This window comes from Lonchura striata, chromosome 3 (assembly GCF_046129695.1).
Source record: "Lonchura striata isolate bLonStr1 chromosome 3, bLonStr1.mat, whole genome shotgun sequence".
Classification (NCBI taxonomy): Eukaryota; Metazoa; Chordata; class Aves; order Passeriformes; family Estrildidae; genus Lonchura; species Lonchura striata.
The window spans coordinates 59,793,544-59,815,005 of record NC_134605.1 but is presented as its reverse complement, the minus strand read 5'-3'; the positions used below and the strand labels follow the sequence as shown (position 1 = coordinate 59,815,005).

Here is a 21,462-nt window from a genome sequence, read left to right as displayed (position 1 = left end):
TCTCCCACGGGATTCACTCCCAAAAGAGAAAAGCCATTTCAATTTTCACAGGATAGTTCTGCAATTAGGGACGAGTCACTTGGGGCACAAATAGAATAGGTGGGAAGGGAGAAGCAGAAGATAGTGCTGCTGCTGAACTCTTTATAATGTAGTTTAACATGGTTTCACCTACAGAACGATGCTAGTTCTGCAGTGCTAGAGAGGATACATTCTCTGACTTTCCTTGTTCTCTCTGTAGTCAGAGCACTGCTGCTGCACAAGGAACTCAGTGCCTGATGAAGGCAGATGACAATCTGCTCTGCTATCATGCATAGAGTCAATCTACACTCTTCTAATCATTTATCTAATATTTTAAAGACAGACAGAAAAAAAAAAAAAAAAAAAAAAAGGGGAATTTCCCCTGTAAGGACCCTTAAAGGCTGGTTCAGCTGGAGCTTGGTAGTATGAACACAGACCAGAAAAGATACTGATGTGATAAGCTACAGCCAGGATTACTCTCTTCTAAATTACATCTTAGCAGAAACAGAATCAAGGAAGGAAAGAACCTATGAGGATTTTTCTTAGAGAATTTAACTGCACAACCCTTCAGAGGACATTAACAGTTTTCCATTCCTATGTTCATCTCATCCTCACCTCTTAAGGCCTTTCATCATTTGCCAAACACCTCCATAAATTAATTCAAAAGTATCACACATAGATACTGCTTTTGCAGCACTCACAGGAAAATTGACATTCTAATAGGAAAACCTAACAAATTTTTTGTTCCTCAAGTATATGATTTTTCTCTTTCTGCACACTGTCATTTATAGGTTGAAAGTACCCCAGGGCAGGGACTGGCTCATTCAGGACTTTATTTTGTGCTCTTGACTTTGACCTATTTACTAAATAATTGTGTGCCTTGGTTTATAGCTGCAGTGGGAATTGCCACTGAATTTCTCAATTCCTCTCAAATAATACAGATAATGCTACCTGTTCTGTGTTATTTCACACAGAACATACAAATTTTATTTTATACAACTTTCAGTGGAACTTTACTAAGTTTAAATATATCTGCTGTTGATGTCATGAGAGATATAGTCTTCAAATCAGCATGGAAGAGGCCACCTCAGCACAAATGTTACGCAGGACTGTCAGACTGCTTTCTGTCTACTCATTTTTCACTGTTTGTAGCCACCTGTCATCTGTTTATAATGATGTGAGACATAACTCACAGACACTTGCATGTCCCCTCCTTGCTTGTTTTGAAGTATTTAACATGCCCCAGAACTCACTAGTTATTATGTCCCATCAACAGGACCATAAAAATATGAAGCATATGAAAGTTGTTTTGTACATGTGAGGAAGGAATTGCACCTGAGAGACACTAACTGTGACAATGGCTCTTCTGGATGTGCAGGCTGATTTCACTGTAGGATGAGCTGAGCTAAATCAATAATGGAATCCTACCTCAAATCTGGAACATCAAAGTTTCAATTTCTTTTTAGAACAACAATATGATCAGAGCCTCACACAACATGTAAATTATATACTTAGGAACGATTTAATGATAGTTTAATAATGAGGTTTTTCCTTTGCCTGCACAGCCTCCGTGAGTCTCTCCTCCATCATGCAGCATTTTGAAGCCTTTTGATTCAAAGGTACCTGGCTTGCTTAGGAATTTCCCATGTAGCACTGATGTGGGGGCAATTAGATGCAGGGACTTTTCAGCTTTTTAATTAAAAATTAAACTGTAAAGCAGCCTGGGCCTGCTCAAAGCTGAAGCAGGGCTGGGACAGAACTATGGATCCTCTGCCTTTGATGGCTGACAGGAACCAACTGTACTCCTCTCACCAGGACACAGGATTCCCTCACCATTCAGGAGAAAAATATTAGTAGGTGCCCACTTACCTTTGCAACAACTCACTCCTATTGAATCTGACATCAGATGCACACACCAAGTCATGGAACAGTCACTGTGTAAAACACCAATGAGGTGAAGGACCAGAAGGACCAGACCTGAACAGCAACACAGCTCATGACAGCATATACAGAACAGATATACAGGGGAGGGAGAGGAGGGAAAAAAAAAAGGAAAAAAAAAACCAAAAAACTAAAAAACCCAAGGAAAAAAAAGACCAACACCACCCCGTCTAACAAAGACCTTTATTTTAATTGAAATTATTATAAGGATTATTGCATGATAATAATTATTATATCAATATAAGAAAATCTTCCTTTCAGGAAAGGAAATGAAATCTTGAAATTGGAGGCCAGAGTTGAACAAACACTCCAGAAAGAAGATATGGTCCATCAAATAGTGAATTGCAAAATCCTGAAAATTTGAAATGGGTTGACTACAACCAATTGTACTGAGATGAAATGTGGTGCAGGGAAAAGGACCAAAACTTGCCCAAATTATCCCCTTTGAAATCCCTAAAATCAGGAAAGAAAGGGAAACAAAGGCACAGAAAAGAAACAGAAGAATTGAAATTTCAAAAGGAAAAAAAAACCCAAAACCTGCTAAGAGGTGAAAACAAGAAGAGCCAATGGGATGACCTGAAGTGCGGGAATATGGCCTGAAGCTTGCCCAATTGATCCTCATTAAATAGCAGGATTTCATTCCCTTTCCTGAAAGGAAATTCTTGCTTTGCATTTAAAATTGCAGGTAGCCAGTATGGAAGAGACATAATAGTACCAGACTTCCTCCATCCCATATGACTCTCACAGAGTATTGATTAAGTAGGACTTGAAAGTCTAGCAAAATATGACTGGCTGAGTCAAGAGATTATTAAACAAAAAAACCCAAAACAAAACAAAAAAAAAACTGAATTCCCTTTTTATCCACCAGAGGGAGATTTCTTCAAAAAAATATAATCTGGTCTTCAACTGTTTCTGAGTATAATGGCATATTCTGAACATTCAGATCTTCCTTAGATCTACCAATATTTTTATCTAAGATTTGTCAACATATAGGTGACATTACACTGTTGTCCTTGATGTTTGAAATATGTTTTATTTATCTTCTTCAAAAGCCTGCTGGAAGACCCCAGTGAACTATGGGATTTGCAAAGTCTTCCAAAAAAATACAAAGATTTTTAGTTGTTCAGAATTGTCTCAGATTTTTTTTTTTATAAAAGCCAATAACTTGATTTATGCAACAGCTACCAGCTTTGATGACAGAATTTTGTCTTGATTACAAAAAAAAGCAGTAGATAAGAACCACATATTTGGTTTTTAGCATGAAGACTTTTTAGGAAATAAATGGATACCTACAGCTTGGCAGGCTGTCCCTGAAATCATGCAGCCTTTTCTGAAGGTGAACCAAACAGGGGTAATGTCTCTGCAGCTGTAAAAGATGTTGAATATTTTTGGCCTTCCCTGTGTTTTTGTTCCTTCAGCAAATACAAGCACAGTAGGGATTCTTTTTCTAGTTCAGGACCCAAAAAGCCAACATGGAGAGGTTCCCATCCAACTCCACTATTTATTCACTTGTGCACCTGCTGTTAGCCATAATCAGAGAGTTAAAACTGTGCTTCTCCATCCATTCTTATAATAATTTTAATATTTATCATTATAATCAAAGTATCATTCTTAATCATGATTTCTTTATTGATTATAAGTCAAACCCTGAACCTCAGACTTATATTGCTCCTCACTGTTCTCAACTTCTTTGCGTTCAGCAGACTGACAAATTTTGCCTGATGTATTTTGAATTTTAAAACCCAGCCACATGACAGTCATAATCATTAACAAACATATGTCTGAAACTACACTAGAATTTTGTCTTGCTGTGCTAGCACTTTAGAAATTGGTTAGCTGGACTTTAAAGGGCAAGAAGTTTAACTCAAATAGCCAGCGCATATAAGAATTGATTTTTAGATCAGTACTGCTGCTGAAAATGCAAATGTAGCTTATTGCAGAAGAGATACCTTATTCCAACTAGTGAGGGTTAACACCTTCAGAAACTTGGGGAGTTTTGCAGAGAAAAAGTGTGCATGTTGGGAAGAACAGATGGTCTTCCTTTGCATTTTGCAACATATAGAACATGTAAATCCATAATCCTACTAGGTGAGCAAGGGTCCCAGTTGACAGCACTGTTGGATGCACAGCCTTTAAGCTCTGGGACAAAAGTTAAAATCTAGTCCAGTACTGATGAAACCCAGGTTTTTCATTGATTTGTCAGTGCCAGTCCAGTTGAGGCAAATCCCACCCCCATAGTGCCAGACCAGTATTCCAAAGTCAGCCTAACATAACTGCACATGTAGCAAAGACACAGAATACAATGAGGGAACTTTAAAGAATTCCAACAACTTTCAGAATTTGCTGCTGATAATTACCCAACTTCCTCAGTACACCCTCCGAAATCCCTGTGACTCAAAACAGGTGCTAGTTTAAATATTAAAAGGGATATTCTGGGTGCCACATAAAGCACAAAAACTATTTCAATATGAAATAAGACAATTCAGGAAGATGCTCAGAGGAACAGTTAGAACACAGAATAGCAACAAAACTCATTCTACAGGCTTTTCTATTCATGTGCTGCAAAAAGTGCTGAAGGAAGAGAAGTCTCACTGCCAACAAAAGTCTGCAACACAGAACCAAAATTTTGCTTCTTCAGCCTGCCCAGAAAGTCTTTGGGAAGGCCTGCACAGAACAGTTCAGTGGAGTTTTGGAAACCAACTTTTGACCAATTATTATTTGTTTGTCTTCTTGTCAAAATGGAGCCCAATGGCACTAGAGTGACTTGAACTCTGAAATTAAATACAAGATGTTTAAAAACAAACATAGAATCACAGAATTATTAAGGGCTGAAAAGACCTTTAAGATTACCAACATTTGACCAAGCACCTTTGTGTTCACCACTAAATCACATCCCCAAGTGCCACACATCCAAGAGCTTATTAAAACACTTCCAGAGATGGTGATTCCACTTCAGCAGTGTATTTCAGTGCATGAACAACCCTCCAATGAAATAAATTTTCCTAATATCAAATCTGAAACCTCTCCTGGCACAACTTGAGACCATTTCCTCTTGTCTTGTCACTTGTAACTTGGGAGAAGAGACCAACCCCCACCACACTACAGCCTCCTTTCTGGCAGTTGTAGAGGCATGAGGTCTCCCCTGAGCTTCCTCTTGTCCAAGTTAACAACCCCAGCTCCCTCAGCTGCTCTTTTCAAGGTCCAGACCCTTCCCCAGCTCCACTGCCCTTCTCTGGACATGCTCCAGCACCTCAATGTCTGTCTTGTAGTGAGGGGCCCAGAACCAAACAGGATTTGAGGTGTGGCCTTCCCAGTGCTGAGTACTGCTGACACTGTAGTATCTCCCAGTATCCTGCCGAGTCCTGGGCAGGATACACTATTCCAGAGCCAGGCCATGATGCCATTGACCTCCCTGGCCACCTGGGCACAGCTGGCTCACGTTCAGCTGCTGTCACCAGCACCCCCAGGTCCTCTTCTGCAGAGCAGCTTTCCACTCACTCTGTCCCCAGCCTGTAGCAGCCATTGTTGTGACCCAAGTGCAGGATGTGGCACTTGGCCTTCCTGAACTTCAGATAGTTGGCTTCAAACCATGGATCCAGCCTGCCCAGACCCCCCTGCAGAGCCTTCCAGGTCAACATTCCTCCCTAACTTAGTGTCACCTGTGACCTGACTCAGGATGGCCTTGCTCTCTTTGTCCTGATTACTGATACAGACGCCAAGCAGGACTGGCCTCAACAATGAGTCCTGGGGAAAGCCACCTGTGACCAGCAAGGGCCAGCATAAATGTGGCTTTCTGTCAGACTACAAGTTTATTAAAGAGCACTCACAGTTCTGTTACTCAAATTACACTTGGCAGAATTTAGGATCCAAGTACAAGAACAGCAAAAAAGCAGACCAAAGATCTTCCATCCACCACGTCACCAAATTCTTTCTATAACTGTTAAATTTTTAGAGAGATAGAAAACAAATCAGACCCAAGTTTATTAATCTGGACTCTATTTGTAACATGTTAAAACTGTAATTAAAGCAAAGCTGATAAAGAACTTGGGACATGGAAGTATCCTTGCTATGGTCAGTCCTTATTTTTAAGGTAAAGAGTATGGAAAAGAAATAAATTTACTACTGTGGGGTTTTTTTAATTACAAATTTGCCCAAAAAGATGAATATTTACAAAACATTGACACTTTCAATTCTGTCATCAAAACCTGCTGAGCACAGTACAAATAAAATCTAAAGCAGAATATTATACAAATCCAAAATACAGTAAAATCAGTAAAATTGATGTGATTGATTTAATAAAAACTACACCATTTCCCAAATAGGAAAGATCAAATATGAACCAGCACAGCTTGAAGTGAATAAGCAGACTTCCAACAGATTCATTGGAGACAGCTTCCAGGGTGTAACCCAACAGTCTAGTAACTGACACTACATCAAACCCACAGAGGTGTGTTTAGTGAAATCTGTACACACAAAATTTACAAATTTTTTCAAAGGTTCATTCTTAGTCTTTGGAAAGATGTCATAATTAATTTAATAAAACCGATGCAATGTCAATCTCTGTCTAGGAGTATTCTGTATAAGGGCTGAAACTGTCTGGCCAAAAGACAAAAAGGATTTAAATTCTTCTGTTGGATGAAAAATAGAAATTTTTAATAAGGCAGAACCCAAATTTTAAAAGGCTGTTTTACACACAATGAGAGTCTTTTCATATCACAGGCAGAAGAAAAGGAAAAATCCAGATGACTCAACCCAGGACAGGGAGCAGAATATGGTAAACTCCTCAGAAATCCATGTATTTGTTTGTAGAGGATCTTTACTCAGTGCTTTCAGAGAAAGGCAACATATCCTTTATCTAGTGTCTAGCATAAATAGCTAAGAAAACTGGCATGTACACAGCGAGGCAGCTTCATGATGCAAAAGAAATCAAAGCAGAAGTCTGTGTGTGGTTCTCTATCCTTTTATAAAGCATCCAGAGTTCAGATCAGATGCTTCCTTTGGTCAGTAAGAGGAGGAAGCCCTCAGGCCAAGGTCAGCCCAGCACTTCATTTCACTGGGTTACTGGCAAGGCCACGTTGACGGGCACTTGGCTGGGCTGTTGTGCTGGGGACCCACTGCTGAGAGGCTGCTGTGACACAGCAGCTGGCTCCATTTTGCTGATGTGAGTTATGAAGCGCAGCCGAAGTTTCAAAGCTGGTCGTAGATTACAAATTATCTTCTCAACCTGTTTTAAAAAAAGAAAAAAACACATTCAGTAAAAAACAGGAGTCTTTTTACATGCCACTATTGTACACAAACATCACACTAGCACAACAGAAAATGGGAAACATAGTAAATAGAGGTATTTACATAAAGATTTAATTAAAAATGCTAACTTTTGGACCTCTTCTGATAACCAGTTTTAAAAAACCCTTCCTGTTGTAAGAGTTGTGCACCAAAGCTTTGTAAAACAAGTCACACAACTGGCACTTTTAGAAGTTCATACTGTTATAAACTAGAGATAAAATGGGTGAATGATTTTTCACTGAACATGAATGAAGTCTTCCTTTTGTCACATGCCAAGTTACACTATTGAATCAGAAATTAAGTAAAACGTTAAAGAAATAGATTTAAATGAAGTTATGAAATATCCACTAGCTTTATTTCTAGCAATAGCTTTAGTAATAGTATTTAAAGCATCCTGAAGCTGTATCTTAAATTTCAGACTACATAAATTAATCTTGCAATCTGAGATATCCAGTCTACTCCATCTGAAGCTTTTCCTGCACCAGCTTCTTACTTTGTAAATGGAGACGAACCAACTGTTAAGCAATTTGCTGTATTGCTACCTATGACAAATAGTTCACAAAAATATTAATTATTGTATGGAAGAAAACGAAAGTATCAATGTCTACTGTTTACTTACTTGGTCTTTCACACTGTCACCTGTAAACATATATTTCATATGATATAAGAAATCACAAATGGGATCCATGTAGTTCAGGTGGGAGCTGTACCGATCTGCATTCAGGAGCATTTCATAAAATGCCACTCCAATCTGTTTACGCAGACACAAAGAGCAACCCAAATGAAAACAAGCTTTAAAATGCTTTAGATTAACAATATAATAACTATGTATTGCTTTTTAAGTAGCTGTGATTCCTAACAATTTACTTTCTTACATGGACAAATGAACAGGTTTAAGTCATCCTATTATGCTTCACTAAATAATTCTGAAGTTAAGCTCTTCTTTCTAGCAGGGTCTCTGATATATGACATTTTCCAACTAAGCTGCCTACTGGTGAGCTCCCTCTCTTTTTTTCCTCCCCTAACCTTATCCACACTGACGTGAATGTGAGAAACAGTTCATGTTTCTCCATCCTCACAATTCACCTCTTGGTAACTCCCAGGCAGTAAGTCTAATGTATATTTTGCAAGTAGTTTGAGAGCCAAAGAAAGCATCTACTGCTTGGTATTTCTGGGGGCTTATTTATTTTCCTGCTTAAAAAGAAATGTACTAGGTGTTTTATCCAACATGATTTCAGTTAACAGGGTAAGGTGAATACCAACTCAGGAACTCAGATCCTTGCAATTACTGTTTAATCTGTACAGAATTTAATTCTGAATATTTATTACAGATGTCTATCCCATTCTGATTCATTACTTAATTGCAAAGAGAAAATAATCCATAAAGTATAAAGTAAACCATGAGCCAGACTTTACCTCTATCATGCACCGTGTCCTCTCCTGCTGGAATCGTTGCAGGAAAGGGCCAACGAGGTGGTAAACATAGAGCAACTGGAACTCTGTTTTCACAATGGGTATCAAAGCTTCTGTGAGGAACCTGCAGTAGTCAAGACATTACTACATCAACTGTTTGGTTATTTGGGGTTATTTCTTTCACCTCCACCAAATTCTAGCCAAAACATCAAAGTCTCTCTCACAGATTGAGACCTTTATTTCAGGAAAAAACAATGTGCCTCTGGAAATATGAGCTATTTGAAAATAGGGCAGCTCTAGAATTAAGAATATTTACTGTTACAGTTACAGATGTTTTAGGAACATGTTACAGTCCATGATTTAAGACAAATTTAAATTAATAAAAGCTAATCTAGATTTAAAAAGGCTTATTAAAGGCAGTCATACCACATGACAGCCCTAAAGCCTATAGACAACCAGAGTTATGTCAATGGAAGAGGGAGCTGGAAAAAACCTTGTGATCCATCTGGCAAGTCTTGAAGCTCCCTTGTACTTATTTATTCACTGGTATAAGCGCTATAGGTGGAGTTTTGTTATCTACATTATGTGTGGAATTTAAAAGACAAATTACATTATCAAATATCATTGCACCTACTTAGGAATGAGAGAAAGCTGTCCAATGCTGGAATGATGCCAAACTGCATGTGCCAAAGCCAAAGTGTAGCTACAACTCATCTCGGAGTAAGACTGGTGACATGCTGTGAAGTCAAACAGCTGGAATGGGTAACCAACCCACTCTGTCTCTGACGTCAAGCTGGGACTGTTGATGACATTCACAATGCAATCATGGAGAACAATCCAGTATGGCTCCTGGGGAAAAAAACCAAACCAACAGAACAAACCTAAAAATTCAGAATTGTTTATAAAAATAACATCACCTAAGACAACACTTCCTTAGCTCTTCCTGCTATTACGGCATTTCTAAAAAGCGTATATACACATATACATGTATATATAAAACTGCTATAAATTACATATGGTATACAGGTGGTAGTTCATAACCATGCCTGATGAAGATGAAAATTAAAGATGCATGATACAGAAAGCATCTATGTTAGTGGGTATGATCATAGGGTGTGGCATTATCAAGGCATATCTCGTGAATTAATTATTTAATCACCTGATATAAAGGTCTTGAAAAGAAGCAAAGACAAGGCAAAAAGACTTAGTGAAATAGTCTGAAAATTATATAGTTTTCTGAGTGCAGGCACAAACAGACCAAAAAATCAAGATGGAAATAGGAAATAAAAAAAGGTATAAAAGACAAAGAGTATAGATGAAGATGCTCTTCCTGAAACAGGAAGAGTAAGTAGCATTATAAAAATAATAAGGATTAAAATTATGTTGGCTTCCCTCCAAGAAGAGGAACTCTTTTATTGGGGAAGAGAGGTCATAAGGGAAGGACAGCTGTGACACACACAAGCCAACACATATGGCAAGACCAAAATTACTCTTTGACTTTGGCAGTCTTTGTCAAGTACCAAGAGTCATGATATTCAAAAGATCGAAGTTTCTACTGATACACAAACTGCAGTACTGCAGACATTCCATTTTGCAATCTTAGCCACATCTCATTTACACGGTTTAAGAACCACAGGATGTGAAAGTGCAAGCAATAATCAAAAAATAACTTTGCATGAGAACCTTTATAGATTTTCCTATTACATAGCTCCAGTTCTCAATACTACACATATAGCATTTAACTATATATTTAAACAAGAGTGATTTACTTCTTTTCATCCTAGCATCAAAATGCAATAGAAAAACAAAACACCTGGTCAATTTTTCTATGCTGGAGGAGTAGACTTTTCTCAAACATGCACACACCCTTGTAAATAGCCTGCTGTGGAATCCACAGATGTTGGCTGTAAGTTTTTACAATGTACTCTAGAAAGATGATAAATGTTTCATGGAAGAGTATTTTTTTTTTTTTTTAATACTACATAGTGACTCACTGGTAAGGCTGTGATAATCAGTCCAATTGCATTCATCCAAGCCGTGATGTTCTCTCTTGGCACCAGGGGCTGACTAGAAACAAAGAAAAAGAAAACTAAAGCTCCAAAGTACACAACTGCAATTTATGCTTCTCATGCATCTACAGACCAGATGTACTTACACCAAGAATGTTTGTCAAGTTGAGAGAACTACAAAAACACACACAGGTATTTACTGAGCCAAAAGATGTTATAAATGCTATTGGGATGCTGTGTGCAAAACTTTATGCAGGTGTGTTTTGCATTAGCACCAAGTGTCCTTCAAAGGCTTCAAACTTCTTTCCTTAAGCTTTAGTGCCTAAGGGCTGTTTGTCCCTTTACTGACTCCTTACCTTCATATGCCCTAAACAGAGCTAATAATAATAAGCCAAATGAGGCTATACCCAAGCAATTCCAGTTTGTCACTGCTCAGTGATGTCAACTGAATGGCTACAAGAATACCAGGTCCTGTCTCTCACTGCAGCTTTTTCAGTGATTGCTCAAGAATCAGCTATGGGTCAAATTTAATGCACCGTGACAAAAGGTCAGCCTTGGCACGCCACTCTTTCAAAGTACCTCTGATCTACATCAGCATCAGGAAGGTTCAGTCTTGCCAATGATTCCTGTCCCTTTCCTTGCACTCAAAGATGCTGTGGTATCAACTGTCCTCCTCAGTACAGCTCTAAGAATAACAAATTTTCTCCAGGCTTTCCTGCTGAACCCAATGGAAAAGATCTTGGCCTGTGTGATGTCTTTCTTCTAACTTTTATGGGCATCATGCCATGTCAACTGTTCTTGAAGCACACAATCCACTACACCATAGGAATCTAACACATGATTTTTCTGCTTGATCCCTGTCATCTTGCTTGTCATCCAAAAATACTTTCTATATAAAATGTTACCTTATATACACTTACTTTTTAAATAATTAATTTAGTATCAGAGACTACCATAGCAATCTCTAATTATGCACGATATACTGCAGAAATCCATTTCAGAAAGTCAACATACCTCTTCAGCACAACATTCAGCAGAGCATTGCCCACCTCCTTCCCTGGAACAGCCAGAGCCATGAGCTCAACACAGGTAACGTGCAGAGCATGGGCAGCTGGGTTAGGAAACTCATTGAATCTCCAGTCACAATTTGGAAATGGACCAGGTGATTTGCCTGCCATAGGTGGCAATGGTTAAGGAAAAAAAAAAGCTGCCCCAACACAGATAAGAATAAGTCAGCACGGTGATTAAAAATGGATGCATATACCACACATACTAAACTGAACTGAAAATTATTGAAAACAAGTAAAACAATCACATTTCATTAAAAAGGACGACATACAGAAGTTTGAATATAAGATGCTGATAATCATTGAAGGACTGCATGAATACATAGCTATAAATATATTATACTCACAAAGCCATGCAAAGGATAAACTTCCCTGATTAAGAGGTGGAAAAAACACCAACCATCTCATTCACTTTCTGCTTCCAAGAGGAGAAAATATAAATAATAGGAATTTTCTATGCTCATATTCAGAAACCATTAATTTGCCTCTCTGTAAGATGTCCTAGCAGACTTCTAGGGTGACAGTTTATGCAAAAGGAGAATCTGCTTAGTCTCTGAAAATATTCCACTTTCCCAAACAAGACTTATTTGAAATACATACAGAAAAGTTCTCCAGAGTTAACATTTGCATAAAAGCAGGAATTTGTATTATTTTAGCTTTCTTTGGAGACACTGAATAGACTTTCAAGTTACACACTTAAGAAAGGGAAGTTTAGGAGAAGGAATAAAAGAATTTGTAAAACCCTGAAGATTGGTCAACTCTTCTAAAGCTGCTCCAGAAAGAAGCCAAAGTTCCAGAAGATTCCTATTCTCTAATTTGCCAGCTATTTCCACATCTTAAATATGGCACCACTCTCAATATTTTATTCTCAGTAATACTAATACATGTCATTAGAAAACAGTAATAGTAATCTCATTTATGAAAATTCTTTAAAACTCACACTTTGCACCAAGCTTATTTTTTTTAACAATCAAAATTCAATTCAGAAAGCATGTGCATCAGTAATTGCATCTCTAAGTGATGCTTAAACAGTGAGATATTTATACAGCTGTACTGTACTTCACTTTCATCATATCTTTTAAGATGTCTACTAGGGCACCATATCCCTGGATAGAATACTAAAGAAATGGAACTTCATATTTTGATGAAATGCAGCTGTAAGACATTGTCACAGCTTACTTAAAGCAATCTTTTAGAAGGATATTGTCTACTAGTCTTCCAATGAGCTTGCAATAGTAAGCATCATCAGGAACCCATGGATTCTCTTCTCGGGGATTCATGGCACATTTGAGGTAAGTATCACTCAGACACCAGCCTAGTGGACGATTATCTTTGAGGGAGCCAATTATGGCATGAACAAGTTTTCTCTTGAGGTTTGTGCGCTCTCTCAGATGCCCCTCATAATAGTGAAGAGTGTTGTACAGGTAGGTCACTGGTCGGTCTGTCAAGGAGAAAGAGAAAACAATAAAAGCCAGAAATATCTTCCAGCATCACTATCCGTGGCAAACAAAACTAAAATCAAGAGCTCTGCAAGACTAAGTTGCATTTATTAAAAACCAGCACATATGGAATTGATTCATGTTCTTTATTTCAATATACTCTACAAAACTGATTTTCCGTTGTCTTGTATATACTTCAGTGTTTGTGCAGAACAAAATAAATCGAACAAAAGATCAGTATTACTAACAGTTCACAACTTAATGGTAATATTAATATATTTGTAAGTAAACTGACTAAAAACATCTCTTTATATACAAGGTATTAGGTAAGAAGAATCCAGGTATGAAGTCACAATAAAGAATGAGTACTGTAAATTGTCTGAGCATAACATAGCAATGACACCTATAAAAAATTAATATAAAAGTGCATTTCTAAAAGTATTCAAGTCTCAGGACAAGTTATTTGAATCTTAAGGACAAAGAGAAACTGCTTTTTAATTGTTTCAGTCTTGGTAACAGAAAGCTTGTTAGGACACAGGTCCAAGTATTTACTACTAGAAGGGAATGGAAGGGAAAGGTGTAAAGGAAGTATGAATTAGCAGAGATGCCTGAATAAAAACAAGTTCACTGTTAGTAAGCTGAAATTCACTAAATAGGAAATGTACTTCTCTGTGTAAATGTACACAGGGTTTAGAGAATAGGAAAGGAATAAGGCACTGCTGTGCTAACACACAAAAGAAATGAATGAAAGAGGTGAAGAGGACATAATGATCACAACAGGAATATATCTGACTTTATTCATGGATAACTTACCATGAAATTTGTATAAACCTCCCAGATGATCCAATAAAGTTTCTAGTGATTTGGACACTGGAAGCAATTCCAGAAATCTATGAATTACAATGTCAAACACTGGCAGAAAGCGCAGGCATACATTTCCAAAATAAATTGGCAAGTACTGGGGCTGGATCTGAACTGGGGGATTCACTTGCTCTGCCAAGCCTTCAAAATACAGCTTTTCAGGGTATTTCTGGAAGGAAAGAAACCCCCCAAAATCAAAATCTCTTTCTTCATAAGTAATGGATTAACCATTCATCATTTACATTGCTTTTAAAAGACGCTTCAGAACCTTCTTTATCATATTTGAATTCAGTGAAGCTTACTGTAAGCTTACTGAAGAAAATTGAACTCTGACTTAAATGGATTATTAAAATAGTAGACAAAATCTTCAAACAAAAACCTCAGAACAAAGTGTCACTCAAAATGGGCATAAGAGAACATTAAGAACCCCAAAGCAAAGCTGAAAGCAGTCAGCACTAAAGCATCCTTTGTCAGGTACTTGAAGAGAAAACCTAGGGGTAATCAGCACTACTGGAAGTTTCTGCATCATACGCTAAATTAGAACACTCTGAAATAGCATGAATGAAATAATTCCCTTGGAAAGAACTGCAGCATACTCAAATAACAGATGGGTACTGATGAGGGCTGAACAAATGTTTTACCTATGACAGAACTTTCTATATGCCAGGTTGGGTGTAGTGACTGTGCAGCCATGTCAGAGCACTTCTCAGGCTCATTTGCTTCCCTGCTACACTTAGACTTTTAGTTAGGCAATGTCAAAACATTGTACAGCCAAGTCAGAGGGCTAATATAACCAAACAGCTCCTAGTTCAAAATAGATCACATGTATTGAGCTACATGACGGCTTGTTTGTATCTGTTCCATCTCACTGTTTATTTTTTGACAGAACAGCTCATTGGCACATCCTTTTCTAGCCAGCAGGAACCAGTATGTTTACAGGAGCATTAAAGTCTCTGCAACTCTCTTGCCTAACGTAACAGGCTATCATGTTCTTGTCACACAGTTTTAATAATTAGAAGAAAATGTAAGTTTAACTGTTGGTATAGTATTAAAACACCAGAAAAAATACCTTCTCCCTGATGCACAAAAACTATTTTAAGTGAATTTGAGTATAAACAAGATTTTAAAATTATTTTGTTTACTTGAGCAAGAATGAACATCCATCCAATTCTTAAGCTACTTCCATCTTTTAATATTACTGCATTATCATTTCAAAGTCATTACATACAGTGATTTATTATTTTCATACTAGCCCAAGCAAATTATGGCTTATTAGGAAAGTCCAAAAATTGATAAAGCTTTCCTGTAAGTCATGGCTGATATTAATTCCACAGAAATTATTACAGTAAAAGAATATTATTAGCTATGATACCTTGTGGTAGCTCATATGCTTTGTGTGCCAGTCATTCTGCAGCCAGTGTTCCGGAGAATTCTCCTTCACAAAGTCACTCACTCTGTTTCTGAAATCATTTGGCTTCAGTAAGAGTAACTGGATTATGAAGTAACAAACTTGAGCTTCATTTCCTTCATGACTACGCATAGCCTAAAGTGAAACAGATCACATAACATGAAATTACTGTTCACACTGCTGTCTGCTGTATAGCCCCAAAACATGGCAGCCAAATTTGCTACATCTGCACACAAATTCACCATGAACATATGGTCTTTCAACTCTATTTTTCAAGTGAAACCATAAAAAAGAGGCGGGTTCAATCCCTATCCCATTTCTGTTCTATGAGCAGAAGGGCTTACAAACTCCCCAGTGACAGCACTTTCTGAAGTAATTCTAGCTCACTTTTATCTGTCAGTTGTCTTATTGAAAATAACAAATCAAGTGACAATGAAGTTAAGATGGCTTTTAAGCTCTGGCCACTATGACATGATTTGACTTCAGTCTGAAAACCAAATTAGAATTCAAACAAACAGCTTTACATTAAGATGAGATTTAAAATTAAATATAAAGGACAATTACTTAATGCATATGTAACTCTCTCTAGGTGAATACTGTTTTATTTTATAGGATAACATAAAAAGCAAGAGAATGCTATTTCTGTCTTTCTATGGTGAAAGAGGCTGATTTCTATGGAAAGAAAGCATAGACAAATGGGTACAAGATTTTCCATATGCTTGTGCATGAATGAATAGCATGCCATATCCTATCTACCTTTTAAGGCTGCAGGAATTGCACAACCATAGAATCATTCAGGGTAGGAAAGACCTTTAAGATCATTGAGTCCAACCATTAATTAAGCAGCGCCACAAAATCATATCTTGAAGTGCCACACCTACACATCTTTCAAGTATCTCCAGGGATGGTGACTCAACCACATCCCTGGGCAGCCTGTCCCAACTCTTGACAGCTCTTTCAGTGGAGGTATTTTTCCTAATATCCAATCCAGCACAACTTGATGCTGCTTCTTCTTGTCCTATTGTCTGTCACTTCTCATGGAGAAGAGGCTGACCTCCACCTGGCTACACCCTCCTTTCAGGCAGCTGAAGGGAGCAATAAGGTCTCCCCTGAGCCTCCTTTTCTCCAGGTTAAACATCCCCAGCTCTCTTAGCTGCTCCTCACAGGACTTGTGCTCCAGACCCTTCACCAGCTCTGCTGCCCTTCTCTGGACACGCTCAATGTCTGCCTTGTAGTGAGGAACCCAGAATTGCACAGCCTGTAGCACTGCATGGGGTTGTGGCTCAAGTGCAGGACCTGGCACCCAGCCTTGCTGAACTTCAGATGACTGGACTCAGCCCACTGATCCAGCCTGTCCACATCCCTCTGCAGAGCCTAAATAACTGCACAGCTCTGAGGTCAGAGACTCAAACCACCAATCACAACATTTAATAATGTCAGTTCAATGGCTGCCATTGAATAACTAAGAAATGATTCTCTGAAGACTCAGACAATTTTAAGCGTTGGAATTTTATGTCACTTAAAAAAATAATCTACTATTTTCTTGATTATTAACTTAGCAAACAGTCACTATTTAAGACCAATCTATTTTTAAAAGAATCCCCCTAAAAAACAAGTCATAAAGCAGACTGCATGAACTGTCATCTTCTGAAGTGGTACTTACCAAACAGAGTATCAACCTATCCAGTGTTACAATATTGTATTTCCACACCATGTCATTGAGAATCTCAATACATTTGTTGAGCTGCTGTCCTCCTGCAGATGTAGAGAATTCATACACCAAAAAATCTGCAAATGTCCTGACATGTGCCACCAGTGCTCTGGCTCCAATTCTTTCTAACACTCTAGCAGGAAGAAAAAAAAAAAAAAACAAGAAATTTTTACAGTTCTTAACACATTTCTAACTGGTCTATTTGATAGGAGTAGGCAGTTTTTAACACAAATGTCTTAAACAAAAAGACAAAATTCCCACCGTTTTATTAAATTACTGAAGTAAATGCCAAAGCAAAGCAAAAAACCTCAACTTTAAAGCAAGAGAATTCCTATGTCAAAATACTATTCAGGAGAAATGTTTCAAGTTCACCAATTTCATCTGTAGCATTCTACTCAGAACACATGCTTTACTTTTGTAATTGTAGTTATACACCTCCGAGGACAACCTTCTGCAACTCAACTTTATTTTCCCATGCTATGTACAACCATAGTATTATAAAATATCTCCTCACTGCACACAAGAGTAACACATGCTATCATAAATACTGTTTCAGCAGACCTAGGAAGGACTGAAAAGAAATAAATCTTTTTTTCACAGGTGGAACTGATGCTATTTTTACCAGGAAGAAATTTAAAAAAACCCCAGATTTCTGTAATGAATTTTCATCTTAATCCAACATTTGTTTTTTTAAGAAATATTTGTCCTTTATTCATGTATAAAGGCTAGGTAAATGAATGTTTTTTATTTTGTTTACTCATTCAGATTGCTTGAAACATTGCTGTTACAAGTAAACTGTTTAATTCAAACACCTCACATCCTTGTTTCTCACCAGGAAAAACATGCACTGCAGACCACTGCATGGTGGAACCAATCCTAAACACTGCACAGTTATTATGGCATGCTGGCTACTACCTAGTTCCACTCTCTTTTTCCATGCTATGCATGCTCCAAATTAATTAAAAGAACAAACTGTTAATTATGAATTATGTCCTCAGAGCTGAGAACACTGCTGTAATAACTTTGAAATAGCACTTTTTAAGCTCACCTGTAACCAATTTGATTAATGTGATCAGTGTCTAACAACATCTTCCACAGGAGACAAAGGAAAAGCGGGGATGAACCTTGAGCAGAGAAGTGTGTGATTATTTCATTCTCACTGGTCATCGACTTCCACTTCCGGTATTCTTCTTCCACATTCTTCTTCAGATTAAAACGGCTTTCCTGAGGCACGTTGTTCTGCTTGAAAAATACCTAAAAAAAGAGGCTTTGCTGTGACTGAGAACCTACAGTAAAACATCTGAACAGGAAAATTTTGCCTGATTTAGCACTGTATGGGTTCCTAATTGCTTGTACCATACAGCCTACTAGGGAGGGTTGTTATTTCACTGTGATACCACAGTGACTATTTTATCACTAACGAAGCTACATGACAAACTGCTGTAAGAAATAACAGCTTTTCCAACTTTTTATTTTAGTTTTTAATTTTTAAACCATCTGGTCTACCTTGCACCAGAAGTATCAGTTGACCAAATCTGACCTTAGAATATTCCAGGGGAATGTAGCTAACACATTTCTAAAGAAATAGCAATGTTATAATCATGCTGCATTCTTTAGGGACTTGAGATTAATGCAGTCGAGACAGGGGAAGAGTCTCACCAACCCAAAAAAGGCAAAGGATCTGGTTAAGAGAATAAATGCACTGTATTTCCAATTGTAAAGTCTTCAGGTTTAAACTATTACCTGCAGAGGAGCTGGAAAACAGCTTAGTGTATGTGATGCCCAGTTATGTGGAGTGAAACTCATGATAGTCTGCAGTATGTCCTTGCACCAAGTTCCCTGGATTGAATCAGAGCCTGTGAAAAAGTCTAGAAAATGGATTGATGGTATTAGAATTTTTCCTTTTGTCATCATATGCATCAAGGCTTTTCTAGTCCAACACAGTTTCCTCGTTTTGTCAAACTTATCCTAGCCCCTTTCTTTGACTTTATTTGCTCTATAGGATATTACCTTTTTTATACTATTAACAATAAGAAAATTATTTATAAGGTTTGAGCTAGAAATAAAGCAGTAATTATTTTAACATTTTGTATTTAATTTCCTATAATGTCACTAAAACAAGCTTCTACTGATTAACTGATTAGACTTTAAGAAAAAAATCCTGAGGAAGACAATGATGGTGAATTGCCAGATGCCATTTTATTTTGCTTCAGAAAGGCTGTTCAGAAGTACCCACCCCAATTAAGCTATAGAAATTAAAGCCTCATTCCCCCAACCCCTGGGCTGATTTCATCAAAGGTTGAGAAATGGTTAAAAAAATAATAAAGAAACCAACATATAGAAGTTCTTTCCCTTTCAAATCACCTCCACCTCCAGTCTTTGTGAATCAGTTGTTCTAACTCTCCAGTGTTTCTGCAGACTAGAACCATAAAAAAGGAAAAAACATCTCCCTCAAAGCTAACAAAAACCTGATCCATGTCACTGAACATTGTTAAAACTTTAAAAGACACAATGAAAGCTTCCTGTTTTCTCTTCCCAAAAAAAGAAACTCAAAATTCAGACTGTTTTTTTAAATGCAAGCTATAGAGGGAGTGGTTTCCACATGAGCAATATAGTTACTGTATTTAATGCTATTTAAATAGCATGTATCAGTAATCAATCCAAACGTTTAGATTTACAATAATGAAAATCAAAACAAGACACTAAAAAAACCTCTAAACCCTAGTCACAGTGTACCTCTGAATAAACTTTTAAAGAAAGTCTCATTGTCTCTTTAATAATAGTTTTTTGCCTAAATACAAGTAGTTGGAAATTAAAATTACACTTTTCGCTCAAAACCAAAAGTGCATGGGATATGTTTTATAGGTCATTTCCACGACACTCTTTTGAACAGTACCTTAGAGAAATGGTTTGACTACAGCTTTTCGATGTACTGCTATTACCTGTCACGTGTGTTGCCCTTGCCAGAGTTAAAATCAAAGCCCTGTTGAGTTCTTCTGATTCTGCTGAAAGAACTGTTTTGGGATCATTGAGGAACCGTGTGAATTGAGGTTGGACTTCCGAGCTGCCCAAAGCTGTGATAAGCCTTAGAGCAGTACTCTCAACACTGAAAGATGGAAACAGACCAGTTAGCAAGCAATACTTATGCTGATGCTTCTAAGATTCCAAAAATACCTATTTTTTTCCTCCATTTACTGTTTCAAATAATATATAAACATTTTGTTTTTAAAATTATGCTCTTAACCTTTTGAAAAAGTTCACTTTTTCTACTGTTTAAAAAATTTATAAACTATTTCAGTACCTTATTTTCAAATAAAGCACTCAAAAGTAGATTTAACAAAAATTCCAAGTGCAGAGACCCTGATAAAGAGCCCCAAGTATCTCCAGTTTAGTCCTCCCTTATTATTTCTTGCATATCTTTATCTAAAGAAGATAATATAAATAAATATATACAAAGCCAAAATAAAAAGGCATGAATAATACATAGGAAGCTTCAAAGCTAAATACCATATTCAAGTAGTCAGTACTAAATTGTCCTTATTAAAGAAATTAGGAAGCTGAGGAAGTGTAACTTTTGATTAAAAGCACTTTAATTTCTGTTGCTTTAGTTGGAAGCACTTTTCACACCAGGTAGTTTGAAGTCATTGGAAAGACTTTTATAACATTGTGTCTTTGATATACCAAAGCCATAGTTTAGTTTATTCTGGTTGCATGCAGAGCTCATTAAAATTTACTAACATCTGTATTTTACAGACTGTGACAAAACAAGATTGAGGTCAATAAAGACATCAAAGCCTTGAATTTAAGGAGAAACTTGTCTTAACATGTTTTCTTTATGCTTGGTAAAGGATAAGCAATTTGAATTTGGATTATGAAATTGAGAAGCCTGATCCCGTGGAAGATGTCCTTGCCCACAGCAAAAGAGCTGGAACCAGATGAACTTTAAGGTCCCTTTAAGCCAAACCACTCTATGACTCTGTGAATTTACTGTATAATTAGATTTTTTCCATCTGAACTGGCAATAACGAAGTTACTCTGTCTCACATACTCCCACAAGATTTATTGTACTCTAAGAGTCAATGGCACTATTTTCCCCAACTCTTTGACAATAAACCCCAGATTCTACATACAATACATACATACATACATACTTCTCTTCAACTTCATTAACAGTAAGGTAAACTCAAAGCTTTTGCTTGGAATTATGTGCAAAACCCCTCTAGACCTTCTCTAACCAGCTTTGTCACCTTTTTGGTATTCAAATTAACCACTGTTTTAGGCTATTACGACACACACCATAGGAGAGACT

The 21,462-nt window shown here is 37.3% G+C and overlaps 1 protein-coding gene across 2 annotated transcripts in view; it reads right to left on the bottom strand.

Annotated features, from left to right (window-relative positions):
* Positions 1–2,128: 2,128 nt before the first annotated feature.
* Positions 2,129–21,462, bottom strand: part of MED23 (mediator complex subunit 23) — a 41,335-nt gene continuing 22,001 nt past the window's right edge. For both annotated transcript variants that reach the window (XM_021540696.3, XM_021540698.3), the window contains 13 exons: positions 20,096–20,259; positions 18,897–19,021; positions 18,202–18,407; positions 17,106–17,286; positions 15,407–15,577; positions 13,987–14,203; positions 12,939–13,175; positions 11,682–11,847; positions 10,653–10,725; positions 9,293–9,507; positions 8,662–8,782; positions 7,865–7,996; positions 2,129–7,183 (listed from right to left, as the gene is read on the bottom strand). In XM_021540696.3, the coding sequence (XP_021396371.2) occupies positions 7,010–7,183; positions 7,865–7,996; positions 8,662–8,782; positions 9,293–9,507; positions 10,653–10,725; positions 11,682–11,847; positions 12,939–13,175; positions 13,987–14,203; positions 15,407–15,577; positions 17,106–17,286; positions 18,202–18,407; positions 18,897–19,021; positions 20,096–20,259 (2,182 nt within the window). In that variant the 3' untranslated portion in view covers positions 2,129–7,009. The remainder of the gene's footprint in view (positions 7,184–7,864; positions 7,997–8,661; positions 8,783–9,292; positions 9,508–10,652; positions 10,726–11,681; positions 11,848–12,938; positions 13,176–13,986; positions 14,204–15,406; positions 15,578–17,105; positions 17,287–18,201; positions 18,408–18,896; positions 19,022–20,095; positions 20,260–21,462) is intronic.